The sequence below is a fragment of the Serinus canaria genome, chromosome 2, assembly GCF_022539315.1.
Source record: "Serinus canaria isolate serCan28SL12 chromosome 2, serCan2020, whole genome shotgun sequence".
In the NCBI taxonomy this organism is placed as follows: domain Eukaryota; kingdom Metazoa; phylum Chordata; class Aves; order Passeriformes; family Fringillidae; genus Serinus; species Serinus canaria.
This window is the reverse complement of record NC_066315.1, coordinates 16,748,891-16,764,281: the sequence shown is the minus strand read 5'-3', so window position 1 is coordinate 16,764,281 and position 15,391 is coordinate 16,748,891. Positions and strand designations below refer to the sequence as shown.

At 39.7% G+C, this 15,391-nt stretch overlaps 1 protein-coding gene across 1 annotated transcript in view; it reads left to right on the top strand.

Annotated features, from left to right (window-relative positions):
* Positions 1-15,391, top strand: part of APBB1IP (amyloid beta precursor protein binding family B member 1 interacting protein) — a 63,755-nt gene that overhangs the window by 31,848 nt on the left and 16,516 nt on the right. Inside the window, exons 8-10 of the mRNA XM_009085884.4 lie at positions 6,057-6,131; positions 7,262-7,405; positions 10,731-10,841. Coding sequence (XP_009084132.1) covers positions 6,057-6,131; positions 7,262-7,405; positions 10,731-10,841 — 330 coding nt within the window. The remainder of the gene's footprint in view (positions 1-6,056; positions 6,132-7,261; positions 7,406-10,730; positions 10,842-15,391) is intronic.

Below are 15,391 nucleotides of genomic sequence, written 5' to 3'. Positions count from 1 at the left end.
TGCTCATTAGGAAGTTGGGTTTTTATAGAATGAGCCTGTATTTCAAATAAAACCTACAGAAAAGACGAAACTTTTCTCTTCATTGACATAAGTATCCACAAACAGGGAAAGAAAACTTATCCTGCAGTGTGCATGGGCTAACGTTGATTTTTAATCTGAAAACCAGGTTTAGAAATACAATATGGTGGCTCAAAGTGTCCTTCTTTCTAGAGCACATAAACTTACCCAGCAGCAGAGGTTCAACTCCACCTTTGAGTCATACACTGTAGTGTTATTTGGGTAAGTGGTTTTTGAGCACTTCCTCAAACAGGAAGTAAAACTTTGAATATTCTGCTCTGATGAATATTGCATTTTGGTTGTAAAGAAATTTAGAAATAAATGTGACCTAATCCAGAACCACACAAAGGTGTAGGTCTGTCCTTGTGTCTCAGCTGGATCTGGACAAGTCTGCAGTCACTGAGCTTTAGCCCCTCTGTGATAAGCTCTAAAATGAACAGTCTGAGCAAACTGGATCAGTTGTGGCTATCACACTGTTGAAATATTTTGCCAGTAATAAAGTCTGACCATCTGTCAGGCGTGGTAAACTCAACCATTGTGAGTGGGGAAAATAGAACAGTCATATCAGCACTTTGTGGCAGAAAGGAATCAGCAGTGCACAGAGCTCCCACTAAATACTGAAACATGGTAAAATACACATCTGCAGTGAGTTTCTGAACAGGCAACCAAGAAAAAAGGCTGAGTTGAGGGGGTTAGGGTGTGTGGTTGCCTAGCTAACTACGTACCGAAATTATGGTGTAACCAAAGAGAAACTGAAATCTTGTGCTCTGGGATTGTGTGCTCAGTATATTCAGCCTCCTTCTGGCTCAGTCAAAGCTGCCACATAAAACTCATTTTGGGAGTACACAAATTGCAGAATGCTTTCTTTGACACACCCAGTGGTGCTAATGCTGTGCAGCTGCTGAATTCCTTTTTTATTTTATGCTCATGTTTGGAAGGGTTTTGTGGGGATCTCACCCATTTTTATCTTTCATATCTTTTTCTGGGGAAAAATAAGAGGCAAATTCCAATGGTGGCTACAGTTTATTCTTAGACAAATTACAAAATTTTCATCACAAAGATTGGACACAATTAGTGCTTTAAAAAAATCTTATAAAGATGGGCAGATGCCTTCCTAAAACAAGTGGACCTCTGAAGAAGGTCTGTGACCTGTGCCAATGTTTATTGTTTCTTTCTGGGAACTAGTTATAGACCTATTTAACAACACTTAATTAAAAGTTTTTGTTTTCTGAGGGGGAATTGAGGCTCTGAAATGCATGATTTATTCTCTACATCCTGGTAATATGTTGCTCAGTTAATGCCCGTGGCTTTTTTTCGAAGATTCTAATTTTTGTCATGCAGCACTTGGTAGTTTTTCTGCAGCTTTGTTTCTGAAATATTTTTTTCAAATTGTTTGGAATACCTTTTAGAAAAAGCTTCTATAAAATTCTCAGGTGCCCCCCTTGCTACAAAGCCAGGCAGGCTTTTGCCCTCTGCTCACTGTGATATAATAGACCCTGTAGGGAACTTGCAGTAAAAGACTGTTCCATGAAAGTGACTCATCTGCAGAGAGGGAGCATCACAAGTCTGTGACTAAAGAGTGAAGCAAAAATACATTCTGGTACATGGGAAAATAAATCACCTTTACAACATTGGAAAGGTGATGCTTTGTCATGTGGTTGAGTGATGCTGATTTTCTCTTGAAAGGAAGGGTTGTCAGGTCTCAACACCTCTTTTTAAAATCTCAAAGAATAATTCTCAGCTAAAAGATACTATAAAATGAAGGAAAAGGGTTGTTTTTAAGGTGCAGCTGAGTCTAAACTCCTTGCTGTAAATGCTGGTCACGCACTTTGAACACTGTCTTTTACTTGTTTGCATGAACTTCCATTTCTTGTGTTTTTCTTTTGATAAAATCAAAGAGTGCAGGCAACGCCATCTACATGTGCTTTTGTTTGTTTGTTTGTTTTCTTATTATTGGACAGTATTTATGGCAATTATTGAAAGTCTGTACAGTGTGTACTTTATGCTTCTGCTCCCTCGTAAGTAAGCCAAAAGCCTAAATCTACACCTTCCAATGGAGAACCCATACACTGAATTGATATTTTATTTCTTCTGAAGAGCAAGAGTTCTCAACAGCATTCAGAAGGAGGTGGAGTAAGGATATGTAACATCTTTCGTTACAAGACAGCTATAGCAAGTTTCATGCTTGAATATTTATCTACTATCCATCAGGTGATACTTTTGTTTTTCACCAGCTTGGCCACATTTATGAATCAAGGTTTTCCTTTTGTCTCCGTTGTTAGCCAGTGATGGAAACATAAAAAGGTTAAAAGCAACCTGGTTATTGAGTATGCTGGCAAAAGTGCAAAGAAATAGAAGTGAGAAAAAGGAGGTGTTTTTCACTGTACTCCCATTGTTTTGTAATCTTAATTTCTCTCTCTTTTGGGGATTTCAAAAGAGCCTCGCCTTTAGCTTCATGTATTTTATTACTTTTATGATCTTCAGAGCAATTATAGGCATCTTCTAATATTTTTAATGTGCAGTTTCCTAGGGGACACACCATGATATGAGTTGCAGATATGACCTTGTTCTGTTTTATTTTTTCTGCACAAACCATGCTGTATTGAGTAGCAGTTGCAATGATCTAAATTGGGATGTGAGCTGGCCAGCTCTTGCCTCATACTGGGTGTAGTTTGGATGAGCCTAAGCAGGCAGACCATTGCTCAAAGAAGCTAGTCGTGAGTATGAAGCAGCTGCCTTGTTTTATGCACACTGTTTGATCTGTGCTGTTGTGGATTTTTCAGATCTTCTGGGAAATCAGTCTCAAGAGCTTGAAAGCAAAAATACAACCTAAGTGTAAGAGGAGGCAGAGGGAGCATGCTGTCTTGGAGCACCTGTTTTTTGCCATGCAACAAGTAGTTGCTGCTGCGTTCCCACTTGAATGGGTCTGTGAATGAAAAAGTGGCAACCACAAGGTGTGAGAGAGGTGCTATTTCATGTAGAAAATTCATTTTTTGAGTATAGAGGCAAAAGCACCAATCAGAAAGTTTGATAGTGCAGTAGTTAAGTACTGCACTATCAAACTTTCTCATTGGTGTTAAGTTTTATCATGATCCAGGTTTGCTTTGCTTACATGCCAACACAGATGTTTTTGGACCCTACTGAAAACACTTTCTATCTTCCACTGTTTGAGCATTATACAGTACAGAGAGATACACCCTGATTATTTTTTTACCTGCCTTTCCATGTGAAAGGAGGAGGGTGCCTAAGTGGAAAGGTTGTATGCATAGCCTTATCTTTTGAATATAAGAAATAGTTAATTCTCAGATCTGTAGAAATACGTAGGAAGTTGCCCTGCAGCTACATTTTGTCCCATGAATGACTTGACATCCCAAACCAAACATGCATTTCCCAGTGGTGTCCTCACACAGGAAAGAGCTTGCCTTTTAACATGACCTTTGACTACTGGACTTGAAATGACCTCCTCTGGACACATGTGGTTTGCCTCCTCTAGGATGAATGCTTCTGCTCAAAAATAGAAGACCACACAGTAATGAAACAACTACAGTCTTCAGTCTGCTCCCCAGTTTTTTAGCCACTGACAAACATGTATGTATGTCCTTCCAGATTTCAGGAAAGAGACATAAAGGAGGTAATCAGTAATAAATGAAGTGTGTGTTGCCAGGTGAAAGACAGCAGTGTACATCTGTGTAACATTGGGTTAGGTGACAGAGCCCCTAATGAAAAAGCTGTGGCAATGGACATGCAGCATGGATATCCTTACAAACTTTCTCTCTTTAGGATTGATTATTTCAGTACAGGGTGGTCTAAATATTCTGCTAAATAAATGCCAGATGTCTGAATGGGAATCAGTTGCAGTCAGAGGAGCTTTGTTTTTGTATTTTCAATCCACAGAAGGCTGACTAAGTCAGATGGATGCTCTCCCCACTAGTGGTAAAGTTGATGAACCAAGCCTTGTTGAGACAGTGTACTTACCTTTATAAATCCTCATTGTGTATTTTAGTGGTTGTACTATGTCTTTATAATGATCTAGAGAAGAAGGCTTACAGCTTGCATGTCCCTGTACTTTCCATATCCATCCCAAGGTCTGGAGGCCCAGCCCAGCCTAGCAGTGCCCTCTGAGGCTTCAGGGCTGCAGTGGTGCTGCCTGTCAAACAGAGCTGTTGCACATGCACAGATCACTGAGCTGCAGCTGCTCAGAACTTCTAAGTGGATTTTGTTTTGAGCTGATTTTGGCTTTTTTCCACTCTGAATATTGTCTTTAGATGTGACTGTGAAGCTGTGGTCCTTAGTGTTTGCTTACCTACAGCTTTGGACTAAAATTCTGTCCAGGCAGTCTGAAGCTAGCTGCATTTCCTAGGATAACTGTCTATTGCATTGAATTTTAAAGTTTCTCACACTATAGACATGGCATCAGCATAGGCTACATTCAGGTGTCTGTGTTTCTAAGCTCCCCTGACTTAAAGTGAACTTCTAAGAAAACAGTTTTTAAAGAACTGGTTTTAAGATCCAGACCTCTTCTGCTTCCTCTCCTGGTGCCCCTCCAAAAACGGTCTGCTCTGAGGCTTGCATTCTGGCAGACATCTGTTCACAGCACTGCTTGGAAAAGAAGATGTGGTTGTGTGGAAGAACAGTGTTTCACTTCAGATAACTTGCACAGCTGTCAATGTGGTCTACTGGCAGGCAGATTTGCTGCTTGTTTGTTTCTTTCTTATACTATGGCAACAGCTTGTTCCTTTATTTACACACTTCTCACTTGTATTTTGGTAAAGTTTACATTTATGTTGCAGTTTAGGTGTTGAAGAGTTCTAGGCATGTAAACATGTTGTCACTTTCTCATAGTCTTGAGACGTGAAAAAATAGAGATGAAAAGTCAGATAAATTGAAAAACTGTAAACCGCAAGAACTCTGAGTGTAACTATTCTGGCCTCTAGGCCGTGGATCCAAATGCTACTTCCATCCTTGATCTCCCTGCTTCCTTCACTGCCTTAGAGTCTGCAGGCAGCCAGCTCTGCTTGTCTGGCCCTGCTTGCTGTGGAGCAAAGCCTCTGCACATGCTCCAGCACACAAGTCCTGGCATCCTTCCCACTTGTCAGAATTTGCACATAAGTCCAAGTGCTGTCCTTTTGTCCATCTATACAATGCAGGTTGATTCAGTCTGGTCCATCTGCATCCATTGCTGTTTAACAGTGGCAGAATTTGTTCTTATGGGTGAGCATGTCCTTGCGGCACTGTGGTCCCTTATTTGTGGGGCAGGCAGGCACTGGGTCCTCTGAGGGCAGCTGCAGCGTCACAGAAACAGAGGAGTGCAGGCTTTATCTTCAGTAGGCTGGAGGACATGTGCCAAGCTATCATGGTGATCACTTCTTCAGATTTCTTCTAGATTTTTGAACAGTTTCTTCGCTGCATAAAAGTATTTTGAAGAGCATGAGCAGGGGTACAAAAGTAGCAAGTAGTAACTTTGGATAAAGGCTTTGGCATATAAACACTTTAACTAAAAATTGACAGCTGAGTTAAATCCAGAGTGTGAGATACAAAGCATGCAAATTACCAGATTGGGTTGTAGGGAAAATGCTTTCTAGCCTTTTGATACTGCACTGTATTCATTGTATATCAGCATGCAATCAAATGTTAGGTTCTCTACAACCTGTAATAATGTAGGAAGCAAGGAAAATAGGAATGCTAAAACCCAAACTCATTGATCCAGAAAAACAGCCAAAAACATAAGCCACTGGTTTAAATTTTTGGAGGCCATATTGACATGGGCAAAAAAAATCTTGTGTTACCTTTGGATTATATTCAGAATAAAGAATTAAAATTTATGAGCAGCAGATGTGATTAAACTTACCTGTTAGAAGGGTCTGTAAGCATCTGTCTCTTGCACCTGCTGGTTGGTACTCAGTATTGAAAAACTCAGTGACTATTGAGTGAGTTTGTAGCAATCTAGTTACTTGTATTGCCAGCTTCATAATGAACATGAACTTTTGTGTCTTTGTCAGAATTTCTACCTGGCGAACAAGGGGAAGAAAGAAAGCAAAGAAATGAATGATAAAAACAAAGAGGCTTTGTTGGAGGTAAGCCAAATTATTGGGCTGCTGATGCAAATGTCACCAAAACTCTGCCACCATTTGCATCTGCTCTGCAGTAACAACTTGTAGTTCTTTGTGGGAAATAGTGTAACAGGAAGTTCTGTGATCACTGGTGTCTTTGCATCTCGAGTTTAATGTGTTGACTTTCCTCTGCATCAGCTGCTCCTCATTAAAAATGCAGAGTATTCACTCTTAGGCCAGCCCTTGGGACTTTTTATTATTAGTAAGGTTGATCAATACCAAACAGTTATCTTTAGGTTAGAAGTGGATTTACTTCTCAACTTCTTAGCTGTACTACAACAGAAAAAGACACACTCACTTTTCCATAAAGTCTGTTTAATCTCTTGCTTTCCTGCTCAAGTTTTCCTTCAGATGTACACTTGAAAGAGAAAACGACAGAGTTATTTGAAAGAAAAGATTACTACAGTTCTCCAGGCAAGCAGTTTGGTAAAAGCTCACAAAGGAAATGCTTTTCTCAGGTGACTAAGGACTCACATTTCAAAATTAGTGCATCTCATGAAGGCACCAGATGTTAACCAGCAGAAGTCCTGGTGAATTCCAAGTGAAAACATTAAATGATAAGTGTGTTGGCATTAAAAATTACCCCACAGTAAGTCCTTCAAGCAAACAATTAGTATATCTACTTAAATAGTGTTTTAAAGGCTAGCATGAATTTCAAAGTGAAGGCAAAGATTGAGCTGTTTTTAAAGCTCTAAGCAGTCTCTAAAGAATCTCTCTACCAAAGTATTTCTCTACAGAACGTATAAACACTGCAGTAGAGGAAAAAACCCAACAACAATATCAACCACTCTGTTCTATAGCCTTCACTGAGCACATCTATATCTAGTTAAAAGCCTTTGTAGTTTTTTGCTTGACCCTAAGGGGTGGAGGTTTTGCAAGCCTTCTTTATCAGTGTGTGAGCACCCAGCATTAGCTTGGAAAAGTTTCCTTTGCCTGTCTAAGATGTTAATCTCCCTGGTGACTGCACTCCCCATGTTCATATGTTCACTGTCACAAGAAATGTCTTTATTTTTCAAGGGAGCATTTTTCTGCTATATGTTGATAGGATTGTGCTTAATGGATTTATTTTGTGCATTATTATTCTTGTTGCACAGGAAAGCTTCTGTGGGACATCTGTCATTGTGCCAGAGCTTGAAGGGGCCCTTTATTTAAAAGAAGATGGAAAAAAATCCTGGAAGAGGCGTTATTTTCTTCTACGAGCTTCTGGAATTTATTATGTACCCAGAGGAAAAACCAAGGTCAGGAAGCCAAATAATCCTTTTAGCAATAAAACAATTCATGGAGGTGAAAGTGTAGAACTCCCAAGGTGACATTTGAAGAACACTGTCTGGTGCATCTGAGAGGGCTGAGATTTCCATGATTCAACTTTGACTACACCACTTGTGCAAATACTAGAATGCAGTCACTGAATCCTGTCACGTTTTTTCTCCTTTTGATTCCAAGGGATAGATAAAAGCATTGATAAAATAGTGCTCCTCAGGAAGGCAGGAGGGGAAAGAAAAACAGCATAGCACCCATCAGCTGTTGGTGAGCTGCCAAAATGCTTCACTGTTATGTAGGTTTCCTGTGAAAGAAAATCTTAAAACGTTGTCTAGTAAACTAATTTCTTGTCACAAAAAAAGGTAGAATTTTACTTTGTTTGATACAGACTTTCTGCACCAGTAACCAGCATGTGAAATTCTGTACTTTCTTAATACAGTGATCTGTACCTAGAGAATGTGTTGTGTCTTTTACGGCTTTTTAAGACTGTCCTTTGTGTAGAAAGAAGTGAGTCAGAAGTATCTACCCAGCTGAATCAAATTTACTTGCATTTAGTATTACAAAATATCTAAAGAGTCTGAATTGCCAGCACTGGATGTATTGCACATAAGGGCAGCTGGCTTTTCATTTCTATGGAACAGTGGTTTCTGGGACTGGTGGTTTTTGGGGTTTTTTTAGTGCTCTGAAAACCACTTCTCTTACCACTAACAGCTCTGCTAATGCTTCATATTTAGAAATGCTGCTGGTGGTGAAGCTTTACTGTTAGTATTAGTGCTTTGAAATGTAACTCTTCTGTTATTTCTTGACTAAAGTACAAAGGGGAAAAAATATGTTGTAAGGGGATGTTGTGCTGCTTTCACAGCAATTTATTTTGACTCTACCTGACCCTGAGATAATGGCTTTCATGCCTCAAATCAGGTTGTACTCACAACATCCTATCAATTAGGATCTAGAATGATATTTAGAGGGCACTTAGGGTGGAAAAAGTCTAAGAGTAGTCGAATGTGAAGTCCATCTTGGACATTTCCTTCCATGCCTCCAACACTGACCAGCAGTACAATGCCAAAGCAAGGCAAGCATGTCCTGAGAGTTACTCAGCCTCTTTTCATCATCCAGTGATACCTGTTCCAGTGACTTTTCCTCATAGTGCAAATGTGGGAAGTGCTTTTTTTTTTCAGTGACAAGCTGTAAACATAGGCTCAGATGGAGTAACACAGTCCCCTGTTACAGCTGTTTAACACTTTCATCATTACAGCCTGTGTAACAGCCTGTCTACCTCCCTGCCTAGAACTGAGCAGTTTTAGGAATTGTGTGCTTTAAAGTCACTATATTACCACAACAAATCTAGTTTTTTAGGAGATAGTCACAGCTCTTTAAAATGGTAGCACAGTCATCTGTTTGCTCCTGCACCTGTAACAGCCTTCAGCAAAAGGATGCTATGCCCATGTCCTAGCCATTCCAGAGAAAGTCAAGTCTTAGCTAAAGTCTGTGCTTAATGGTGATCTAAGTGATTACTGCACTCTGTACTGGAACAGCTGAGGATGAGGTACACATGTCTGTTGTGGAGATCTAATCTCTGAGACATGAGCAAGATGCTGTGAGGATGTTAAACATCTCAAAGCACTACAGTAGAATTCAGGAGAGCTCTTCAGTTAAAGCCCTTAAATGATTCGAGTTCATCCCTTGTCAGGGTAGCATGAAAAGTGCACGTGCACCTTGCACATCATTCAGTTGTGGGCAGAGCAGTCTTTCTTTGAGGTACAGAAATGAACAGTTGGCAGACAACAATATCTTCGGCTGCTGCAGCTGTTTTAAAATTCATCCAATATAGTCCTGCTTTCAGTATTTACAAAAAAAGCAAAGACATCTGGCATACCTATGGCACTTTGTGCTGGCTGTAAAATACATGGTGAAAGTGAAAATACAGGGGCACGTTCAGATAATTTTATGCACACGCTAGTGGTGCTTTTTGTTTCAGGGTTATTTAACAAACCAGCACCAGTCAGCACTGCTGTCTTAATTTCTTTCTTCAGCGTTGCTCTATTTACATCCCATTCAAAAACGTGCTGTTAATGGACAGGGTCACAAAACAAAAGCATCAGAATGACAGATAATTAAAAAATCTATTTCTGTTAATTGTGTTGCTTTGTCATGTTAACATTGCTGTGTCATGTTAACATTACCCAAATACTCACATTAAGCGCCTTTGTCCCTTGCATAAAAATCTGTTCCTCAGAAGATAATAACAACTGCATTCATATTGGTCTTCATCACTATTGCCTGGTTCCTGAAGGAAAGGAACAGCACATTTTGCTGGATGGATTTGAGCACATTTAGGAACTTAAGGATGTTTGAAAAACCGAGGTCCACACACTCACTGACAAAATCTCTGGCATCATCAGCTGCAGCGGAGACAGGAGAAAGAGTGAAGTCCTGTCTGCATCTAGTAGAAAGTGTTTCACCACAAATCTTACTTGCAAACTCAATTTGTAAATAAAGCCAACTCAAGGGCATATTGTAATGAAAATATCATTGAGAACAGGAGACAAGAACCATCATATGCCTATTATAACATACCCCCATATCATATCATACCCCATTTTTAGGGGTAGAGGGAGCTTGTGGTTTGTTGTTTTATTTTTCCTTTTTTCCCCCACAATTTCCTGATTTCTCAGTTTAGCCAATGGTGGCCGTGTGAAATGGCTTTTTTTGCATTTCCACACAAAGCATTGCAAAAGTTACTGTATGCAGAATTCATCACTGAGAAACATGCCAGCAACGGAAACCTTGTTACTTTAGCAATATATTGTGAGCAAGCAAATGTTATGATAAACAAATGGAATGATGCCAAGAAATTTGAGGAAATTCAAAGCAAAACAGATTAAACATGTATTTATATCCTGATCAGGGTTTTTTTGTTACATGTACAAATGAAAAACAAGCTCCCAAAGCAATTTAGAGCCCCAAACCTTCTTTCTCCACTCAGAATTTTAAGGGTGTAGTTTATTACTGTGGTGTTCTCTTTTGTCATATTAGACATAAGCTAAAATCTCCACACAAAGCAGTGAAGCACAGCATAACCAGAACAAGAGCAAAATTAACTGTTGAACTGTCTTATAGCTCATTCATAATATGTACTGATCCTCTTCCAATTTTTATTTTAAGAAAGCAGACACCTAAAATTAATCCTTGATTTTCAGTCAGCATCACTGGCATTTGTGCATTTGATAAAGGTTCTATTAATGAGTTTCACATGGAAATTCAATTTGCTCTAACAATGATGGGCTTGGTTTTCTTTTGTAGACATCACGGGATCTGGCATGCTTCCTTCAGTTTGAGAATGTGAACGTGTATTATGGTTATCAGCACAAAGTGAAATATAAGGCACCTACAGATCACTGCTTTGTCTTAAAGGTAATGTACAAAAAAATCTGCAAATGTCACACAGTTTCTTTTCTATGCAAACATGTTTAAGTTTGAATCTCCAAGGATCCTGATAAGATAGAGTAACTCCTGTAAAATTATATGCAATTTCTTCTTTGCTTCATTGTTATCAGCAACATACATTTTAGGACCTTAATTTTATTACTGATAATCCTGTGATATATGTCTACACTGCATCCTAAAGTTGTCTTGAAAACAGGGTTGAATCTGCTGACTGTTCAGGTGACTGGACACGTTTGGGCAGATGACACCCAGGGCAGATGCATGATGAGAAGTCTGGCAGTCTCTAATTTTGATATTATGAACACTATGGGTTATACACCAAAAAGCATGTCTACTTTTTTGTGGTCTAGCCATACCTGTTGAGGGGTTTGTTGAACTGAGATGCAAAATTTTGCAGGAGTAGGCATCTCATTTGTCATATTTTATTGCACTGCCGTTTCTGGCAGGAAGGCAAAATACGTTGCTCATCCACTCATGAAAATCAGTGCTTGTTCTTGAATAAGTATCTCATTGCTGCCTCTCCAGGTAACAGCACTGAAAATAGACTGGGAATTCTGCATCCCTTTCAGGAAAGGAAAAGAAGCCCATGTATTTCACCTAGTTTAGGCAGCAGAAATGAAGCTTTGAGGCTGTAGCAATTTGGCCTTGCTTGCTACCTGTCATATCACTGTGTACAAGACAGAAGACAATCTTTTTGCTGCTTTTTTTTAATAGGTGTGCAGTGTGAAAAAAGTATCAAAAACACAGTATCTTGCCATCTCAAAAAAACAAAAAGTACAGGAAACATTCACATCTGAGTGTGGTACTTACAGTACCGCATTTCCGGCTGCAGTTGCACACTTAAAGCCCTTTGTAATTCAGTTACAAAATGTCTGCTGGCCTAATTTGCATATGGCCAGGCAGAAGTGGTTTATAGCTGGATTTATCTTCTGAAACAGATGTATCTAATTAACACAGATGAACAGTTTTAATACTATAGTCCTCCATAAAACACTCTGCAAGAGACACAGGTGAGCTTTGAGAAATTAACAGGTAAGCATTGCTTCTGAGAAGTACAACCTTTAATGAAAAAAAAGGAAAAAGGGAGCTCATGTAAAGAACAAGGGAAGTTGATTTTCTAAACAGATGACTGGTCTAAGAACTATCTGAATAATTTAATAACAGTTATTCACATTCTGTTCAGATGAAAATAAAAACATAATTTTTGAATGCATGTAGCAATGTGTTTAACTGTTCATAACAGTTAGCTACACTTTCTGGACTTACTGCCATATTTTCTGAAATGAGGTATGCTATTTACACTAGCAAAAAGTCACACCTCAACTAAAATTCTTGCTTTATTTCATGTGTGATGTTAGTGCTGTACCTTCAATGTGGAATTGGAAGAACAAGATCAAAAGCTTACACAGGAAAGCTTCATGTCTAATAGGTTTATAAATGTATGAAACCTACTTAGCAAATTGTGTTTGCTCTGATGCTTCTAAAATGTGTTTGCAGTACACTAGAAAAAACATTGTATCAATAATTATTTCTGAACAATGTAACTTAGTGATGAATAGATTATGTTATAGTGCTTGTTCTTCCTTTTAATTACTACAAATCATCATTTGGTAGATTCTTTACCCGTTCAGTTTCAGACTTGGCTTTTTTAATGGCTGACTTGCAGGGGCCGGAGTTGGTCAAGAAGTACAGGCAAATACTGATGTCTTCATATTTCTGTTGTTTCAGACGTGAAAGTCTCCCACTTAGGGTGGCTTTCTGAGGGTGGTGGAGAGTTTAATATTTATTATAATTGCTGTACATTAATTTGAATTCTATATATAAATAGAGTATTAATTCTACTTTTTAAAGCCATGCTGCTGAAATCAGTTCTCTCATATCCTTGGCTTACCTTTGGAGGCTGGAGCTGAGGATGTAATACATCTTGAGATCTGTGGGCTGAGGGAAGGAGCAAAGTTAAATGTCAGTCTCTCTGATTGGATCCTTGGTGACACGTAAGTGTGTGGACAGTAACACTGAGCCATTTATCACACTTAGTCACATTTTTGTCCTGTCTGGTTTGATCTGTAAGTCTCCCAGAAGAAAATCCCTCTTGCTGGGAGATGCTTGTCCTGACATGTCAAAGGAAAACAAACCATCATTCTTGAGATATTTCTCATCCTGCCATATTTTGCAAATGAAGTCCTCAAGAAGAAATAACAGTACTCTCACAGACAGGTGCAGTGAGGAAAAGGCAATGGAGGTAATGGGAAAACGTTTGTTTTTATGATACAGGAAACCTAGTGATTTTGAAGAAATTTGGATGCCCAAATTTTGGAGGCCCAAGTTCAGTCCAAGACACAGCCAAGGCTCTGCTGTGTCTTCACAGCTCTTCGTTCCCCTCTGTGTGCCTTGCCACAGAGGGCAGGATAGGATTATCCCTCTTACAACAAATGGGGGGAGGTAATTGAAAGAGTAGCAGCCACAGCCCATGCTAGCTGTTCACTGAGGTGGCTGTAAAGCAAAGGAAATATTTGGGAAAAAAAAAGTCTGAAAGCCCTTATTAGCTCTGACAAGCTGTAATGCCACTTAGAAAGTTTTTGAATAGCATGCCACTACATTTTTTAAAGAATTTTAAAATCTTAAGAATTTAAAAATTTCTTTCTGAGGACCCCCTTAGGAACTGCTGTGTCAAAATGGTGAGCAGTCATCAGCCAAATTACTTGCTCTGCTGTGTTTCAAACATAACAAAAGAACCTGCCCAGCTCAGAGGCAAGAGCTTATACTTAATAGTTCAGGAGAAATGCAAGGGTCTAACAGCTTCAGCAGTACCTTGCTTCCTTGCTAGATGGAAAATCCTGCTGAATTCAGAACTATATTTTCCCAGCTTTGAGAACTGAGTTGAAAGAATACCATATTCATTTTTCAGTGGTTAAGCTATTGGCATCTTTACTTCAAAAACAGGGACATGCCCTTTGTTCATTCAAATGGCGTTGAACATGGCCTAATACTTGAAGGAGGTGTTATTTCTTTTCCTCTAGTCCCCAGTTGTATGATGAGCCTTCTAAAGAAATATGTATATTTGTAGTATGTGTTCCTGCTTTGAAGGAACACATACTACAAATATACATATTTGTAGTTTCCCTGTAGTTTCACATGTGTTTCCCTGTTTTTGAAGGTCTTGTCTCACATTAGGAGGGAGAAAAGAGTAAAGAGATTTTCTCCCCCTCCACTCCACCAAGCTTGGTCCTCTTTATGCTGTGTCTTTATGGAGGGAAGAGCACTCAGGAAAAATTTTAAGAATGAGCAGAGCATTCTTGCCATTTTACATCTACGTTCCAGGTATTGCCAAGAATGTAAATAGAATGTAAACACGGCAACTAATGTTAACCACAGTCCTGGTGACCTGGTTTTAGCCAGAACGAGATTTTTCAGGTTGACTGGCACAGCCCTGAATAATATGGGTGTTGCCTCAAAGTCTTCATGACATTTCTTCAACTGTTGCTTCACTTTGATCTCTCTAACTGGGATATGGGCTTTTTCTCCAGTTTCTTCTCCTTGGCTACAGTCAGGTATTGGGGCTTGCAGAGGCAGTGAGCTTTTGGTCATAGTGCCTGCCCCAGCTAACATGCATCCAGTCACCAGGAGCTGCTCCCCCAGTCCTGTTTCTTATATAATCTAGGTGTTTAATTTCATCTTCAGTGATCATACCTGGGTTGTGTTGCTGATGCTGGCTTGAGTGCTGGTATTAGTCTAGCAACAAGATCATGCACATTACGGGCAGGTTGCTTTGATACTTAGCCTGAAGCTGTGGTGGGTTATGCAGTCTGGGATATTAGAGCTAAACTAGCTCAAATATAAGTATTCTTATCTGCAGATCCATGCTGTAGGATATTCCTCTTACAGCTAGAGAAGCGTGATGTGTTGTGAGTGTTCCTTGTGTATCATTTGTTCCCATTATGTCAGCACCCCACTTTATATACTATACCTCAGCACAAAAATGGGATGTGCTTTGCCTATTTGGTAATAATCAAGACACTGAGGAGATAATGAGCAAAAGGGTGGGGTGCCAGAAGCAATTAAACGTCACAGTGTTTACTAGCAAAAGAGGGAGCATTTTGCTGAGCTTATTCAAAAGTTTCCTTTCAGGATGATTCAGGAGACAACTGCAATAACAGAACAAAGCAGCTACTTCCTCATATCAGGCAGCAGAAAGCCCAGCTGTGACCAGCCAGAAGGAGCACAGCTGGCTGGTTGGAGGGGAGAGCAGGGCCACCTTTAGCTATGTGTGTGCAGCAGACCAGGACTGATGTGGCTGGGTCCTGGCGACAAGACTGCAGCCTGGCACAGAGCCTCCAATGGAGTTGGCTTTTAGGAATCCTTAGGCTTTGTGGCAACTAAAAACTTGAACTGTGCTTTATTTCCCAGTGGCTATTTGGTCTGTGCTGAGCTTTAAACTTCTGCAGTGCACTTGTTCTATACCACTGCTAAACAAACCTTCCTCCCTCAAAGGAAGTCCCAGATTTCAAAACCTAGGA